This window comes from Pan troglodytes, chromosome 1 (genome assembly GCF_028858775.2).
Source record: "Pan troglodytes isolate AG18354 chromosome 1, NHGRI_mPanTro3-v2.0_pri, whole genome shotgun sequence".
Classification (NCBI taxonomy): Eukaryota; Metazoa; Chordata; class Mammalia; order Primates; family Hominidae; genus Pan; species Pan troglodytes.
Window position 1 is genome coordinate 92,930,908 of NC_072398.2, and position 14,181 is coordinate 92,945,088.

The 14,181-nt window shown below is 50.8% G+C and overlaps 1 protein-coding gene across 11 annotated transcripts in view; it reads left to right on the forward strand.

The window, feature by feature from the left end:
* Positions 1–14,181, forward strand: part of SMG5 (SMG5 nonsense mediated mRNA decay factor) — a 42,090-nt gene that overhangs the window by 25,658 nt on the left and 2,251 nt on the right. For 7 of the 11 annotated variants that reach the window (XM_063797019.1, XM_016944774.3, XM_513880.6 and 4 more), the window contains 7 exons: positions 2,094–2,269; positions 4,264–4,339; positions 5,046–5,221; positions 6,508–6,666; positions 12,157–12,216; positions 12,587–12,746; positions 13,160–13,250. In XM_063797019.1, the coding sequence (XP_063653089.1) occupies positions 2,094–2,269; positions 4,264–4,339; positions 5,046–5,221; positions 6,508–6,666; positions 12,157–12,216; positions 12,587–12,746; positions 13,160–13,250 (898 nt within the window). The remainder of the gene's footprint in view (positions 1–2,093; positions 2,270–4,263; positions 4,340–5,045; positions 5,222–6,507; positions 6,667–12,156; positions 12,217–12,586; positions 12,747–13,159; positions 13,251–14,181) is intronic. The other 4 variants (XM_016944773.3, XM_016944776.2, XM_063797028.1 and 1 more) reach the window with 1 other exon arrangement.

The following is a 14,181-nucleotide window of genomic DNA, read 5'->3' on the forward strand; positions in this document are numbered from 1 at the left end:
CTCTACCCTTACCTTTGGCCCTCTGCCTGTGGTGTAGCCCATGAGTTTTTTCCTGAGGGTCCACTCTCCTGCTCACTTCCTTATTCCCATCTCCCAACCCATTTGTTGGTTTTATTTCTTTTGCACTTCACCCTGCCCTGTGGGTTTGGGGCTTTCCTCCCTACACAACAATTGCAGCTGCAGCTTCCTTCCCTGTGCCATCCCAAGTCCCTCCAGGGCTTCTGGAAGCTAGAAAAACTGGTACCCACCAGCGCAGGTGCATTGGAGTGAGACTTCTCTCCTGAGGATATTCCCTGCAAACAGAGTACCCATTTAGTAGCAGCAACCGTTTGTTAAGGCTACTCTATGCATCGTTCTAGGGCGTTGTCTTATTTAACCTTCATAGCAGTCTTGTGGTAGAAGAGTTGTCATCCCTACTCTAGGCTGTCTTTTACTTCCAAAGTTTTTTTTTTTTTTTTTTTTAAGACAGGGTCTTACCTATCGCCCAGACTGGAGTGCAGTGGCGCCATCTTGGCTCACTGCAACCACTGCTTCCCAGGCTCAAACGATTCTCTTACCTCAGCCTTCTGAGTAGCTGGGATGACAGGCATGCACTACCATGCCCGGCTAATTTGTGTGTGTGTGTGTGTATTTTTTTTTTTTTTTTTTTGAGACAGAGTCTCTGTTGCCCAGGCTGGAGGGCAGTGGCACGATCTCGGCTCACTGCAGCCTCTGCCTCCCAGGTTGAAGTGATTCTTCTGCCTCAGCCTCCCAAGTAGCTGGGACTAGAGGCGCGCACCACCATGCCCGGCTAATTTTTGTATTTTTAGTAGAGACGGGGTTTCGCCATGTTGGCCAGGCTGGTCTCAAACTCCTGACCTTAGGTGATCTTCCTACCTTGGCCTCCCAAAGTGCTGGGATTACAGGTGTGAGCCGCCACGCCTAGCCCCTCCAAACTTTTATACATAGTGTTTTGTCTGTCTGGCAAGTGCTTTTCCTCCCTTGCTCCCAGCCTGTGACTTAGCTAATTCTTACATGCCCCCCCTAGATTTTAGCTTAAAAGTCATTTGGTCTGGGACTCCTTCAAGGGTATGTTAGATTTGCTTCTTGTGGCCTCCTGCACCTCTGCAGCCTCCAGTCCTTTTCCACTCTATTGAGGTTGACTGTTGATTTGTCTGTCTCCCCAGTTAGAGTCTGAACTGCTTGAGGGCAGGACAGAATATATCTTACTTATTGCTGTATCCCTAGTACCTAACACAGTGTCTGGCACATGGATGGGACTTAAGAACTATCCAATGACTGAGTGAATGACAGAAATGAGGGATGCTCAGAGATGTGAAGGGACCTGTCCAGTGTTCTCACTTGCAAAGTAGAAGAGGTAGGAATTAAAAGTAACTCTTTTTTTTTTTTTTTTTTTGAGACGGAGTCTCGCTCTGTTGCCCAGGCTGGAGTGCAGTGGCGCAATCTCGGCTCACTGCAACCTCCACCTCCCGGGTTCAAGCAATTCTCCTGCCTCAGCCTCCCGAGTAGCTGAGATTACAGGCATGCACCACCACACCCAGCTAATTTTTGTATTTTTAGTAGAGACAGGGTTTCACCATGTTGGCCAGGCTGGTCTTGAACTCCGAACCTTGTGATCCGCCCGCCTCGGCCTCCCAAAGTGCAGGGATTACAGGCGTGAGCCACCACACCCGGCCTGAAAGTAACTCTTTTAAAACCATACCCCTTGCTTTTCTCCCTCCCTTATAGCTCCCCTCTAACTGTCTGCCCTGCCTTCCAGCACAGAGTAGGCATTTCATAAATCCTAGTTGAATGAATAGCTGTAGATCAACGTCACAAATTACTTGAGTCTATAAGAATCATATTTAAAAGGCACCATATTTAAAAAGCAACCTTGGTAAAATGAATTTGATGAGATTAAAAAACAACAACAGTTAGTGGGCCTGGAAAAATTGAACAAGGGCCTGTAAGTGGTTCCCCAGATTTTTCATATCCAAATTCCTCGGAAGGGCCCAGGCCAGGTGGAAGCATGCTCCCTGCACAGAGCTGAGGCCTGTTCCCAAGTGTCAGTTGTTTATCCCAGTTTTTTTCTCTTCCATTCACCCACCCCCCAGCCTCTGAGGAGGGCTCTGAGTCGGAGGGGAGTGAGTCCAGTGGACGCTCCTGTCGGAATGAGCGCAGCATCCAGGAGAAGCTTCAGGTCCTGATGGCCGAAGGTCTGCTTCCTGCTGTGAAAGTCTTCCTGGACTGGCTTCGGACCAACCCCGACCTCATCATCGTGTGTGCGCAGGTGTGTCAGTCCACTCCATTGCCCCTGTCAGGTCCCAGGGTCTTGGAGGAGGGGATGAGCCAGGATGGGGCCTGAGGATCCCCCCTGATGGCCAAGGCAAGAATTATTGCCAAGCAATTAATCACCTATCTGTGCTGGGCCCTTATGCTCTGACAGGGAAGGATTAGGCATGATCTTGGCTCTCACAAAGCCTGTGGCCAGGGAACAATTAGCGAGCTGCTTATTTTGCTTTGTATCCCCAATGCTGGGCATAATGCCTGCCATTATGAGTAATGCCAGTAGAAGTATGTGTTCAAGGACCAAAGTTGATAAATACCAAAGAATCCAGAGAAGGGAGAGAACATTGAGTAGAGGATAGTGACAGAAGAGATGGGAACTTCTGACAAGAGTTGTGAAGATGTACTAGGCAGGGGAAACAGCTTAAGGAGAGTCACACAGGACCGAGCTCTTGTCAAGCCGGCTGCCATGGAGGCTGGGTGGGGCCATGGTAGCTTTCCCTCCCTTCTCAGGTTCAGAGTGTCAGCCTTGAACTTCTAATTCCCAGAGGCATTTATTCAGTGTTTTCTTCTAGGGGCATACCTGCCCTGCTGTGGAAGACTTTCTTCCCTGTGGGTCGCCCCAGTCCCTAGATGAGACGGTTTGGGTCAGGGCCAGGTGCACCGTTGGGTGTGTGCTTATGTCTGATGACAGTTAGTTACTCAGTCATTAGTCATTGAGGGAGGTGTGGTAAAGATGGAGATGCTGGGTCACATCCCTAGAGAGGTGTTCCAGTATGGGCACATGGGAGGGCTGGAAGGATAGGTTACTGCTAGACGTAGAGAAGCCACGTCCTTTAACACCCTGGCTTTTCCCACTGCCAAGATCCAGAAAGTCCTTGTGGTTTCGCTGCTTTCTCCTTTTTTTTTTTTTTCTGAGATGGAGTCTGGCTCTGTCGCCCAGGCTGGAGTGCAGTGGCACGATCTCGGCTCACTGCAAGTTCCGCCTCCTAGGTTCATACCATTCTCCCACCTCAGCCTCCCGAGTAGCTGGGACTACAGGCGCCACCACGCCCAGCTAATTTTTTGTATTTTTAGTAGAGACGGCGTTTCACCATGTTAGCCAGGATGGTCTTGATCCGCCTGCCTCAGCCTCCCAAAGTGCTGGGATTACAGGCGTGAGCCACCACGCCCGGCCTGCTTTCTTCTTTCATGAAGCATTCAGCTGGTGAAAAAGCTCAGCCAGGCTGGTCTGGAACTCTTGACCTCAAGTGATCTGCCTGCCTCAGCCTCCCAAAGTGCTGAGATTACAGGCATGAGCCACTGCACCCAGTCCGAATGTGGCTTTTTTTGTTTTGTTTTGTTTTGAAACAAGGTCTCACTGTTGCCCAGGCTGCAGTGCAGTGGCGTACCTCAGCTCCACTGCAGCCTCAACCTCCTGGGCTCAAGCAATCCTCCCAACTGAGCCTCCCCAGTAGCTGGGGCTACAAGCGCATGCCACCACGCCTGGCTATTTTTTTTTTTTTTTTTTTTTTTGAGAAGGAGTTTCATTCTCGTTGCCCAGGCTGGAGTGCAATGGCACAGTCTCAGCTCACTGCAGCCTCCGCCTCCTGGGTTCAAGCGATTCTCCTGCCTCAGCCTCCTGAGTAGCTGGGATTATAGGCACCTGCCACCATGCCTGGCTAATTTTTTTTGTATTTTTAGTAGAGATGGGGTTTCACCATGTTGGCCAAGCTGGTCTCCAACTCCTGACCTCAGGTGATCCGCCTACCTTGGCCTTCCAAAGTGCTGGGATTATAGGCATGAACCACCGTGCCCAGCCAGCCCAGCTAATTTTTGTGTTTTTTGTAGAGACAAGGTTTTGCCTTGTTGTCCAGGCTTCTTTTGTTAATTTTAAAATCAAACCCCCACAGGCCTCTGAACATAGGCCAGATCCCTCAGGGTGGTGCTTTCCTTGCTCACTGCTGTTCTCCACCACTGTCTCTAGCTGAAGGCCTCCTCTCCCTTCTCTCTCCCCAGAGCTCTCAAAGTCTGTGGAACCGCCTGTCTGTGTTGCTGAATCTGTTGCCTGCTGCTGGTGAACTCCAGGAGTCTGGTGAGTGGGTCCCTGGCACTACCCTCCTTTCTTTTCTCCCTCATTGTCCCCACTAAGCCCATCTCCCCTCCCCATAACCCAGCCCTTGGGGTAAGGAGGTTAATGGGATTCACTGCCAGCCTCCCTAGCACACAGCAGTCATTGTGTGGTCTAGGCCTCTCTGGTTTCCCACCACAACACTGCTGTACTGTGGGCAGGTGGCCTGGTCAGCAAGGGAGTGTGCTCCCTGGGGAATGCAAGGGCAGAGTGAGAGGGCCCTGGGAGCCAGACCTAGCTGCTGCTGTTGCACTGATGCCTGTGGTCATTGAGAATTGACTTTGACCTACCAAGTTTGTTTGTCTGGCTCATCTCCTACCACCTTCCAGCTGGAAAACTCCACCTGCTCCTACCTGCTAAGACTTGCCAAGGGCTATTCATTCATCCTGAGCGCCTCCTCTCATTTCCATCCCAATGTAATTGTCCCTGCTGTCAGGAAGCCTTCCTGACCTGAGCCATCCTTGTTCTTCCTGAGCCCCTCTGCTCTGCCTGACTGGCTCTTATGTGTCCATCTCTCTTTACTTCACTCCCTCCGTCTCTCCGCACTGTCCTAGGGTATGTCCTGCCTCATCATCTCATCAGCCTGATAATTCCTAAAGGGAAGGGTTATGTCTCTCTGACTGGGAGTTCCCACAGGACAGATGGTCTTATGTGTCCTTCTTCTGCCCAGGCCTGGCCTTGTGTCCTGAGGTCCAAGATCTTCTTGAAGGTTGTGAACTGCCTGACCTCCCCTCTAGCCTTCTGCTCCCAGAGGACATGGCTCTTCGTAACCTGCCCCCGCTCCGAGCTGCCCACAGACGCTTTAACTTTGACACGGATCGGCCCCTGCTCAGCACCTTAGAGGAGGTAAGGATAGCATTTCTTATGCCACAGCTCTGTTTGTCAGTCACAAACAGCAGCAAATGGGTTCAGATCTGGGGAGGGAGGGGGCAGGATGCCCTCTTCCACCCAGACAGGGACAGTGTCCTTGGGGCTACAGGCTGTGCTTCCTTCTTCATTCAGTGAGCCATTTTAGCTTTTTTCCTGCCTTGGCAGTCCTTCTAAAGGTCTGCCATTGGTAGTTTCTACTATTGTAGAACAACCACCCCCTTCCTTTCTCTGCCTTCTGTAAAGGGCAGAACAAATAGTTATTAGGGCTTCGAAATCTTTATCAGTCTGTTTTCTAACTCTGGGCCCAGCCTGCTCCGAGCTGAACATCAAACAATCATAGAAAGTTAGAGCTGGAAGGGAATGTGCTGCCCGCTTAGTCCAGCAGCTTTCACCCTTAAATCTCCATCACCACATGGGCCATCTGGGGGCAGCAGAGGGAAGTCAAGCAGACAGGCCACCCAGTCCTGACATACATAAACCACCTGGCTGCTCCCTCCAACCAGAGCTGCTTGGCTCTGTTTTATATTTTAGAGTTCTAGGTAAGATTTTTATTTGAGAGGGAAGAAGGGTTTTACTGACCACAAAAATAAGTTGGGGCCAGGTGCAATGGCTCACCTTTGTAATCCCAGCACTTGGTGGGGGGCCAAGGCAGGTGGATCGCTTGAGCTCAGGAGTTTAAGAACAGCCTGGGCAATATGGCAGGACCCCATTTCTATCAAAAAATAAAAAAATTAGCTGGGCATGGTGGTGCGCACCTGTAGTCCCAGCTACTTGGGGGCCGAGGCAGGAGGATGACTTCAGCCCAGGAGGTAGAGGCTGCAGTGAGCTGTAATCACACCACTGCACTCCAGACTGGGTAACAAAGCGAGATTCGTCTCAAAAAAATAATAAATTGGAAAATGTGATCTAGTTTGGTCCCCTGGAGCATATGAGAAGCATTAGGAGAGAGATGGTATTAGAACCCAGGTCTCCTCACTTCCAGCCCAGTGTCCTTTGCTCTTGTTTCTTAGCCCAAGTCCTGGTTTTCTGGTCCTCCTAGGAGTTTTCTTGCTGTACCTACTCGTTTTCTGGCAGTTAGAGGCTCTGGGCCTTAGTGTTTCTCCTTCCCACCCCATAGACCACAAATCTTCCCCTGGAGCCCTTGTTGGCTGAGGTGGCTGGGCCAGCAGGGAGGTGGGAGGGTGGGAGTGGAGGGTCCTGGAGGGCAGGGTGGGTCTAGAGGGCCCTGCTCAGCAGCGCTGGGCTCCTGTATCTCCCCACAGTCAGTGGTGCGCATCTGCTGCATCCGCAGCTTTGGTCATTTCATCGCCCGCCTGCAAGGCAGCATCCTGCAGTTCAACCCAGAGGTTGGCATCTTCGTCAGCATTGCCCAGTCTGAGCAGGAGAGCCTGCTGCAGCAGGCCCAGGCACAGTTCCGAATGGTGAGTCAGGCCTTCCCCTCCCCATCAGCTCTGCTCCCATTGGGCTCACTGAGAAACCAGGGCAAGAGGCTCAGACCCTCTGGTGGTCTCCACCTGAAGGACATAGTAAGATGCCTAGGGAGAGGGGAGGGGAGGCTGGGAGGGAGGCCTGGGAAGGACTAAGGGATGGGACTGATAGACAGGGACTAAGAGGGTTTTTTTTTTTTATGAGATGGAGTCCCGCTCTGTTGCCAGGCTGGAGTGAAGTGACGTGATCTCAGCTCACTGCAACCTCCGGCTCCCAGGTTCAAGTGATTCTCCTGCCTCAGCCTCCTGAGTAGCTGGGACTACAGGCGCACGCCACCACACCCAGCTAATTTTTGTATTTTTAGTAGAGACAGGGTTTCACCATGTAGGCCAGGATGGTCTCGATCTCTTGCCCTTGTGATCCACCTGCCTTGGCCTCCTAAAGTACTGGGATTACAGGCATGAGCCACCACGCCTGGCCTGAGAGGGGCTTTGAGCAGAGGCTGCCTAGCTCAAGACCTGTACCCAGACTGACCTGGGGTTGAGGCCATCTCTGTCACCTTTTAGTCTATGAATTGAGCAAGTCACTTAACCTCACCACGCCAGTTTCCTTGTCAGTTATGTGGGAACAAACAGAATCCACTTTATGGAGTTTTTTGAAGATGGAATGATAGTGGGTATGAGGTGCCTTGCACATTGTCTTATGGCACATGTGTGTGCTTAGCAAATGCTCCCTCTGTTCCCTTTCATTCAAGAGGGATAAAGACTGAGGAATAGAAGGGAGTGGAGGGCTCCTGATATAAGGGGCCATGAAGGAACCTTCCCATCCCAGACATGGTCCCATCCCACAGGGGCCCCAAAGGGTGGAAAGTGGCCTGTGGTACCTCTTTTCCATCCAGTAATTCATTCCACGAATATTTATCGAGAGTCCATTTTGTGCCAGACATGACAGTATTCTAGGCACTGGGGTTATAGCAGTGAACAAGACAGTCCTTTCTCTTGTGGGCAACAATCTGGTTTTCACAGTGGGGCCTGCACAGCCTTGGGCATGTTTCCCAACACACCACCCTGAGCTAAGTGGCACCAGAACATTTGGGGTGTTAGTGTCTGGCACAGGAAGTATGATGTGTCTCAGCAACCCCTCAGGGTTTCTTCTTCATCTCAAGCCAATCCCCTCCTCCACATTCTTCCTTTGCACCTGTCCCAGGGCCAGTAGCTTCCACACCCTGTCTGAGTGCCATTTCTTGTGGGCATTCTGCTTGGCTGGAAAGGGGCAAAAGCTCCCCAGAAACTCCCTTCCTTACTGTCTGAAAAACAAGCACATTTTGTTAAAAACAAACCTTTGTTAAGGCTTTTATTGCTAGTCCATAGAGGAAGACATGGGGAGGGGGTTACAAAAATAATTATGGGGAAGTTAGACAGCTTCAAAAAATGTTAGGAGTTTTTGCAGGCATTTCCTCTAGCCTAAAGCTCTTGAAGACACTCTTCCTGTGGGGGGGTAGGGAGTACCTGCAAGCCCTTCTCATGTGGTGCTAGACTCCACATGCCAAGATAGACACAGGCCACGTTGCTTGCTGGGGCTGCCTCCTCCTCTGCTTGAGTCACAGGCTTCCACCCCGAAGGGCTTATCCCCAGCCCAGAGGAGTGTTGTCGTTATCACATTTATCAAGAGTTTTCTCTGTGCACAGCCTGGTTTGCATGTGACATCTCAATTAACCCTTGCAGCAGCCCAGTGAGGTAGGTGCTTGCATCCTCCATTTTATAGATAAGAAACAGTAGGCTGGGCTCTGTGGCTCACGCCTATAATCTCAGCACTTTGGGAGGCCAAGGCGGGCGGATCACTTGAAGTCAGGAGTTCGAGACCAGCCTGGCCAACATGGTGAAACCTCGTCTCTACTAAAAATACAAAAAATAGCCGGGCATGGTGGCAGGTGCCTGTAGTCCCAGCTACTTGGGAGGCTAAGGCAGAATAATCACTTGAACCTGGGAGGCAGAGGTTGCAGTGAGTGAAGATCGTGCCACTGCACTCCAGCCTCGGCGACAGAGCGAGACTCTGTCTCAGAAAAAAAAAAAAAAGGAAAAGAAAAGAAAATGTAGAAAGACAAAGGAATATTCCCAAGATCAGAAAGTATAGTCGGTGGTAGAGCCAGGGCTCTGGAGTTGGACACACTATGAATTTCTTATCCTGGCTCTTTTCTGCTGCTTTAGAGACTTAGCTTCTCTGTAGGCCAAGTGGGCACTAGGAGTTGCGGGGGGTGTAGTACCTGCTGATGGGACTTCTGAAGGTAGGCTTTCCCTCTGAGGAACGCGTAGGCCTACATCTGTTTGAAATGCTGGGTTGGTAATGTCAGAGCCTCATATTAGCACAGCTCCATCTTCTTGGGTCCAGGCGGATCTCACTCACCTACACTAGTTCTCTGGGGGAGCTTTTACACAAGTGCCCCCATCCCCCTCTCTTGAATATGGAGTTTCACAATTACCATTTTAGTCTAAAAGCAACTCATTGGCTTGATTTCTGCAGTGGGAAGAGGGAAAGTTTGTCTCTGGTGCCTCCCTTGCTTACCAGTTTGCCCACAGGGCCTGTGAGAAAATGGCTGTTAGGTTGAGGCTGCAGTGAGCCAAGATCTTGCCGCTGCCCTCCAACCTGGGTGACAGTGAAACCCTGCCTCAAAAAAAAAAAAAAAAAAAAAAAGAAGATGGCTCTCACCTAGGCTCTGGCCTTCTGCTTCCATTCTTTCATTTGTTTACATTGTTTCTCAAGGGGACACTCTTGGCACCTTGGGCAGGACAATTCTTTGTTGTGCAGGACTCTGCAGGGGGTTGGGAGTGGATCTTGCAACTACAGATGTTATTCCTCTTTCCCTAGTCTTCCCACTAATGTCTGTTTTCTCTTTGTAATCCAGTCCAGGACCCACAGTATGTTTGACTGTCATGTATCCTTAGTCTCATGCAATCTCTGACAGTTCTCAGTTTTTCCTTTTCTTTCCTGATGTGACACTTTCGAAGAGTACTGGTCAGTTATTTCATAGTGTCCCTCAATTTGGGTTTGTGTGATGTGGTCTCATGATGAGAATGAGAATTTTTTTTCTTTTTTGAGACAGGGTCTTGCTCTGTTGACCCAGGCTGAAGTGCAGTGGCACGACCATAGCTCACTGCAGCCTTGAACTCCTGGCCTCAAGCAATTGTCCTGCCTCAGCCTCCTGAGTAGCTAGGACTACAGGCATGCATCACCAAGCTTGACTGATTTTTAAAATAAAAAATATATACTTTTTTTTGTAGAAATGTGATCTTGCTATGTTGCTGAGGCTGGTCCCAAACTCCAGAACTCAAGCAGTCCTCCTGCCTCGGCCTCCCATATTGCTGGGATTACAGGCATGAGCTACTGTGCCTGGCCCCAAGATTAATATTTTATTTAATTTTTATTTTTATTTTTGTATTTTTATTTATTTATTTTCTTTGAGACGGAGTTTTGCTCTTGTTGTGCAGACTGGAGTGCAATGGTGCGATCTTGGCTCACCACAATCTCTGCCTCCCGGGTTCAAGCGATTCTCCTGCCTCAGCCTCCCGAGTAGCTGGGATTACAGGTGTTCGCCACCACGACTGGCTAATTTTTATATTTTTAGTAGAGACGGGGTTTCACCATGTTGCTCAGGCTGGTCTCGAACTCCTGACCTCGTGATCTACCCGCCTCAGCCTCCCAAAGTGCTGGGATTACAGGCATGAGCCACTGTGCCTGGCCCCAGTTTTTGTATTTTTAGTAGAGGCAGGGTTTCACCATGTTGGCCAGGCTGGTCTCGAACTCCTGACCTCGGTCTCCCAAAATGCTGGGATTATAGGCGTGAACCACTGTGCCTGGCCCCAAGATTAATATTTTATTTTATTTTATTTTGTTTATTTATTTTGAGACGGAGTCTTGCTCTGTCACCCAGGCTGTAGTACAGTGGCTCTATCTCGGCTCACTGCAACCTTTGCTGTCCAGGTTCAAGCAATTTTCCCTGCCTCAGCCTCCCAAGTAGCTGGGATTATAGGTGCCCGTGACCACACCCAGCTAATTTTTGTATTTTTAGTAGAGATGGGGTTTTGCCATGTTGGCCAGGCTGCTCTCGAACTCCTGACCTTAGGTGATCCGCCTGCCTTAGCCTCCCAAAGTGCTGGGATTACAGGTGTGAGCCACCGTGCCTGGCCAAGATTAATATTTTAAAGCACCACTTTGATGATGCCACTTTGGTCATCAAAGAGTCTTCAGTGGGCTGGGCGCTGTGGCTCGCACCAGTAATCCCAGCACTTTGGGAGGCCAAGGCGGGCAGATTGCTTGAGCCTCAGGAGTTTGAGACCAGCCTGGGCAATATGGTGAAACCCAGTCTCTACAAAAAATACCAAAATTAGCCAGGCATGGTGGCATGTGCCTGTAGTCCCAGCCAGTTGGGGGGCTGAGGCAGGAGGATCATTTGAGCCCGGGAGGCAGAGGTAGCAGTGAACGGGAATTGTGGCACTGCACTCCAGACTGAGTGACATAGTGAGACCCTGTCTCAAAAAAAAAGAAAAACATAATAAAAAGAGTCTTCAGTGGCTCCCCATATCTTACAGGATAAAGTCCCCATCCTTAGCCTCATCTTTTAGACCATACTAAGGAATTTGGGCTTTACCCATAATACAGAGGAAAGGCATCAGAAGACTTTTAAGCAGGGCTATAATGGGCATCAGATGGTTTTTAAAAGATTGCCTTGGTTGTAGGTGGAGAAGAGGGATTGAATTAGAGGCAGAGACCAGTACGGTGGTTGTTACAGTAGTCAAGGAGAGGTGTTGGCTTAGACTAGGGTTTCACAGTGGAGGTGGAAGGATTTGCATGCTGTTTAGGGGGGCACAATTGACAGGACAGGGAACCTGATAACTTCTGGGGCTGAGAGAGAGGGAAGATTCAAAGCCAACCCTGAGCTTTCTGACTTGGGCAGACTGGTTTATTTACTAGGCTAGGGAACACTAGAGGAAGAGATGCAGGTTCTGAGGAGCAGATGGGGCTGCTGAGTAGGCAGTTGTATGTGTGGGTCTGGAGCTCAGGATGGTCAGGCCTGGGCTGAATCTGCAGATTTGGAAGATTTTGGCAAGTGGAGGGGGTTAGAAGGTGAGGAAGTGCATGGGTAGGATCTCCTGGGAAGGGAGACCAGATTGAGAAGAGCAGAGATTGAATCCTGAGGCACAGCCAGGTGATGTCCTGCATGGTGACGGCACATGGCTGTCTGCTTCCCCTCCCCTGCAGGGCCTGGAACATCATGACCTGCATCGGGTTGGTAATGGAAGTTGTTCAGAGTGCAGTGGAAGAATATTTTTTCTTCCATGCCTCTCCTCCCCTCATTCAGCAGCAGTGCTAGAGAGTGACTTTGCATGAGGTCACACTGAGACCCCAGGAAACCCTCTTGGTCTTCCTGATCACTGGAGAAGGGAAAATACACCCCAACTCCTTACAGCTCATTTTTTCCCTCATAGGCACAGGAGGAAGCTCGTCGGAACAGGCTCATGAGAGACATGGCTCAGCTACGACTTCAGGTAGGAAATCAGGACCCAAGTGCTTCTTCTGCACTTGGTAGAGCTTTTGTGTCAACCCTACTGGCAGGTCTCCCCCTTCCGCTGTAGTCCCCCTGCTCTGTTGCCTCTGTGTCCCTCCGCCTCTCCCAGATGACCCTCCTTACTACTCACTCTTCACTTAGCCATTTGCCTCCTTTCTGCCTTCATTTCTGTCTCTCCCTCTTTAACTCTTATTTCTGTTTACTTTTCCCCCAAAGCCATTGGTAGAGAGGGTCCTCTGATCCCCTTAACAACAGGAGGAGCCCCATAGAGCCACCTTGAGCACCACTCTTCCCCCGGCCTGGCTGCAGGGGTCCCCCACAGCTGTACCCACCTTGCCCTCTCTCACCAGCTCGAAGTGTCTCAGCTGGAGGGCAGCCTGCAGCAGCCCAAGGCCCAGTCAGCCATGTCTCCCTACCTCGTCCCTGACACCCAGGCCCTCTGCCACCATCTCCCTGTCATCCGCCAACTGGCCACCAGTGGCCGCTTCATTGTCATCATCCCAAGGACAGGTAAGTACATTGGAGAGGTAAGGAGACAGAGTATGACTAAAAGAGATTCTGGGCTTGGGATTAAGAGACCTTATTTGGGGCCCAGCTTATATGCAGTAACCTTGGTCAAGTCTTACTACCTTTGTGAACCCGTCACTTCATCTGTGAAATGGACATAATCCCTATTCTGCCTTACAAGACAGTTGGGAGAAACAGAAAATGTAAGTGAATATAATGTGAAAGCACTTGGCAAATTGCCAAGTATATTGCTGGCAGAAGGTCATGTTTTCAGAGAACTTTGGGAGCCCTCTAGGGAGCCAGGGTCCCTTCTCTGCCTGAAGAGTGTACTGAGGTGAGCTCAGATACTTCCTCCAAGCCCCTTGTCACAGCAGTCTGAGCTTATCTGTTTTGTCTTTCCCTACCTTGCCCACCAGTGATCGATGGCCTGGATTTGCTGAAGAAGGAACACCCAGGGGCCCGGGATGGGATTCGGTACCTGGAGGCAGAGTTTAAAAAAGGAAACAGGTGAGTGCGGCCTGGCTGGACCTGTGCTGAGCCCTGGGTCTGTCTTTTGGACAACACATGCTTATGAAAGCCTCTTGCTCCCTATGGGTAAGACACATACATACCCGTCTCTACTCACAGTTAGCTCACTGCCTGGGGAGTGATACCAGAGATAATTAGAAGTCAAGGTTGTAGCTGCTGAAATAGAGGGTGACCAAAGGGATCAGGAGCCCTGTGGGGAGCACTGAGGTGCTGTCCTTCCTCTGGGGCAAGCCTGTGATCAGCACCCACTGGGGAGAAGGGAGCAGACCTCCCTCCCCCAACTTTAGACTGTGAACTCCTTTATAGGAATTTCTCCTGCTTTGGGGTTGGGACAGGTGATCAGGTTTCTCAGAGTGTGAGGGCCTCATCCAGGCTGCCCAGGGGCTTCCCACCTCCCTGCTGAGCTGAGGGAGTGGTGAGACCGAAGCCAGCCAGGGAGGGGCAGCTGGCAGCATGTGCAGATGCTCAGCTGGTACAGGCCTGCCTTTCTGGCCTTTGGGGCTGGAGGAGAACTAGGCAGAGGGTGTAGGGAATAAGGAGAAAGCTTCCCTCTCCCTGCTAGCTGGCCCACCCCCTCCTCTGCATCTGCTCTGGCTGGCCAGGAAGCTGCACAAGGCCTGATTGTTCAGACCTTGTCTCCAGAAGCCCTGACTTGAAAAGCATCTGCTGCTTCTCTCCTCCCAGCTCCTCCCCTGAGAGGAACCAAATAATTGATGTTATCAGGAGGAAAAGTGAGCTGGGCCCAGCAGCCAGGAAGCCACTTAAGAATGGCTCCAGAGCTGTGGTGGGAGAGACATGTTCCCCAGCCCCGCCTGCAAAACCAGGCCCCCAGAGCCACAACAGACTGCTTTGTGTAAGGCACCCTGCCAGTCTCCTGCTCCTGACCTCCACTTGCACATCTCCTCTGCAG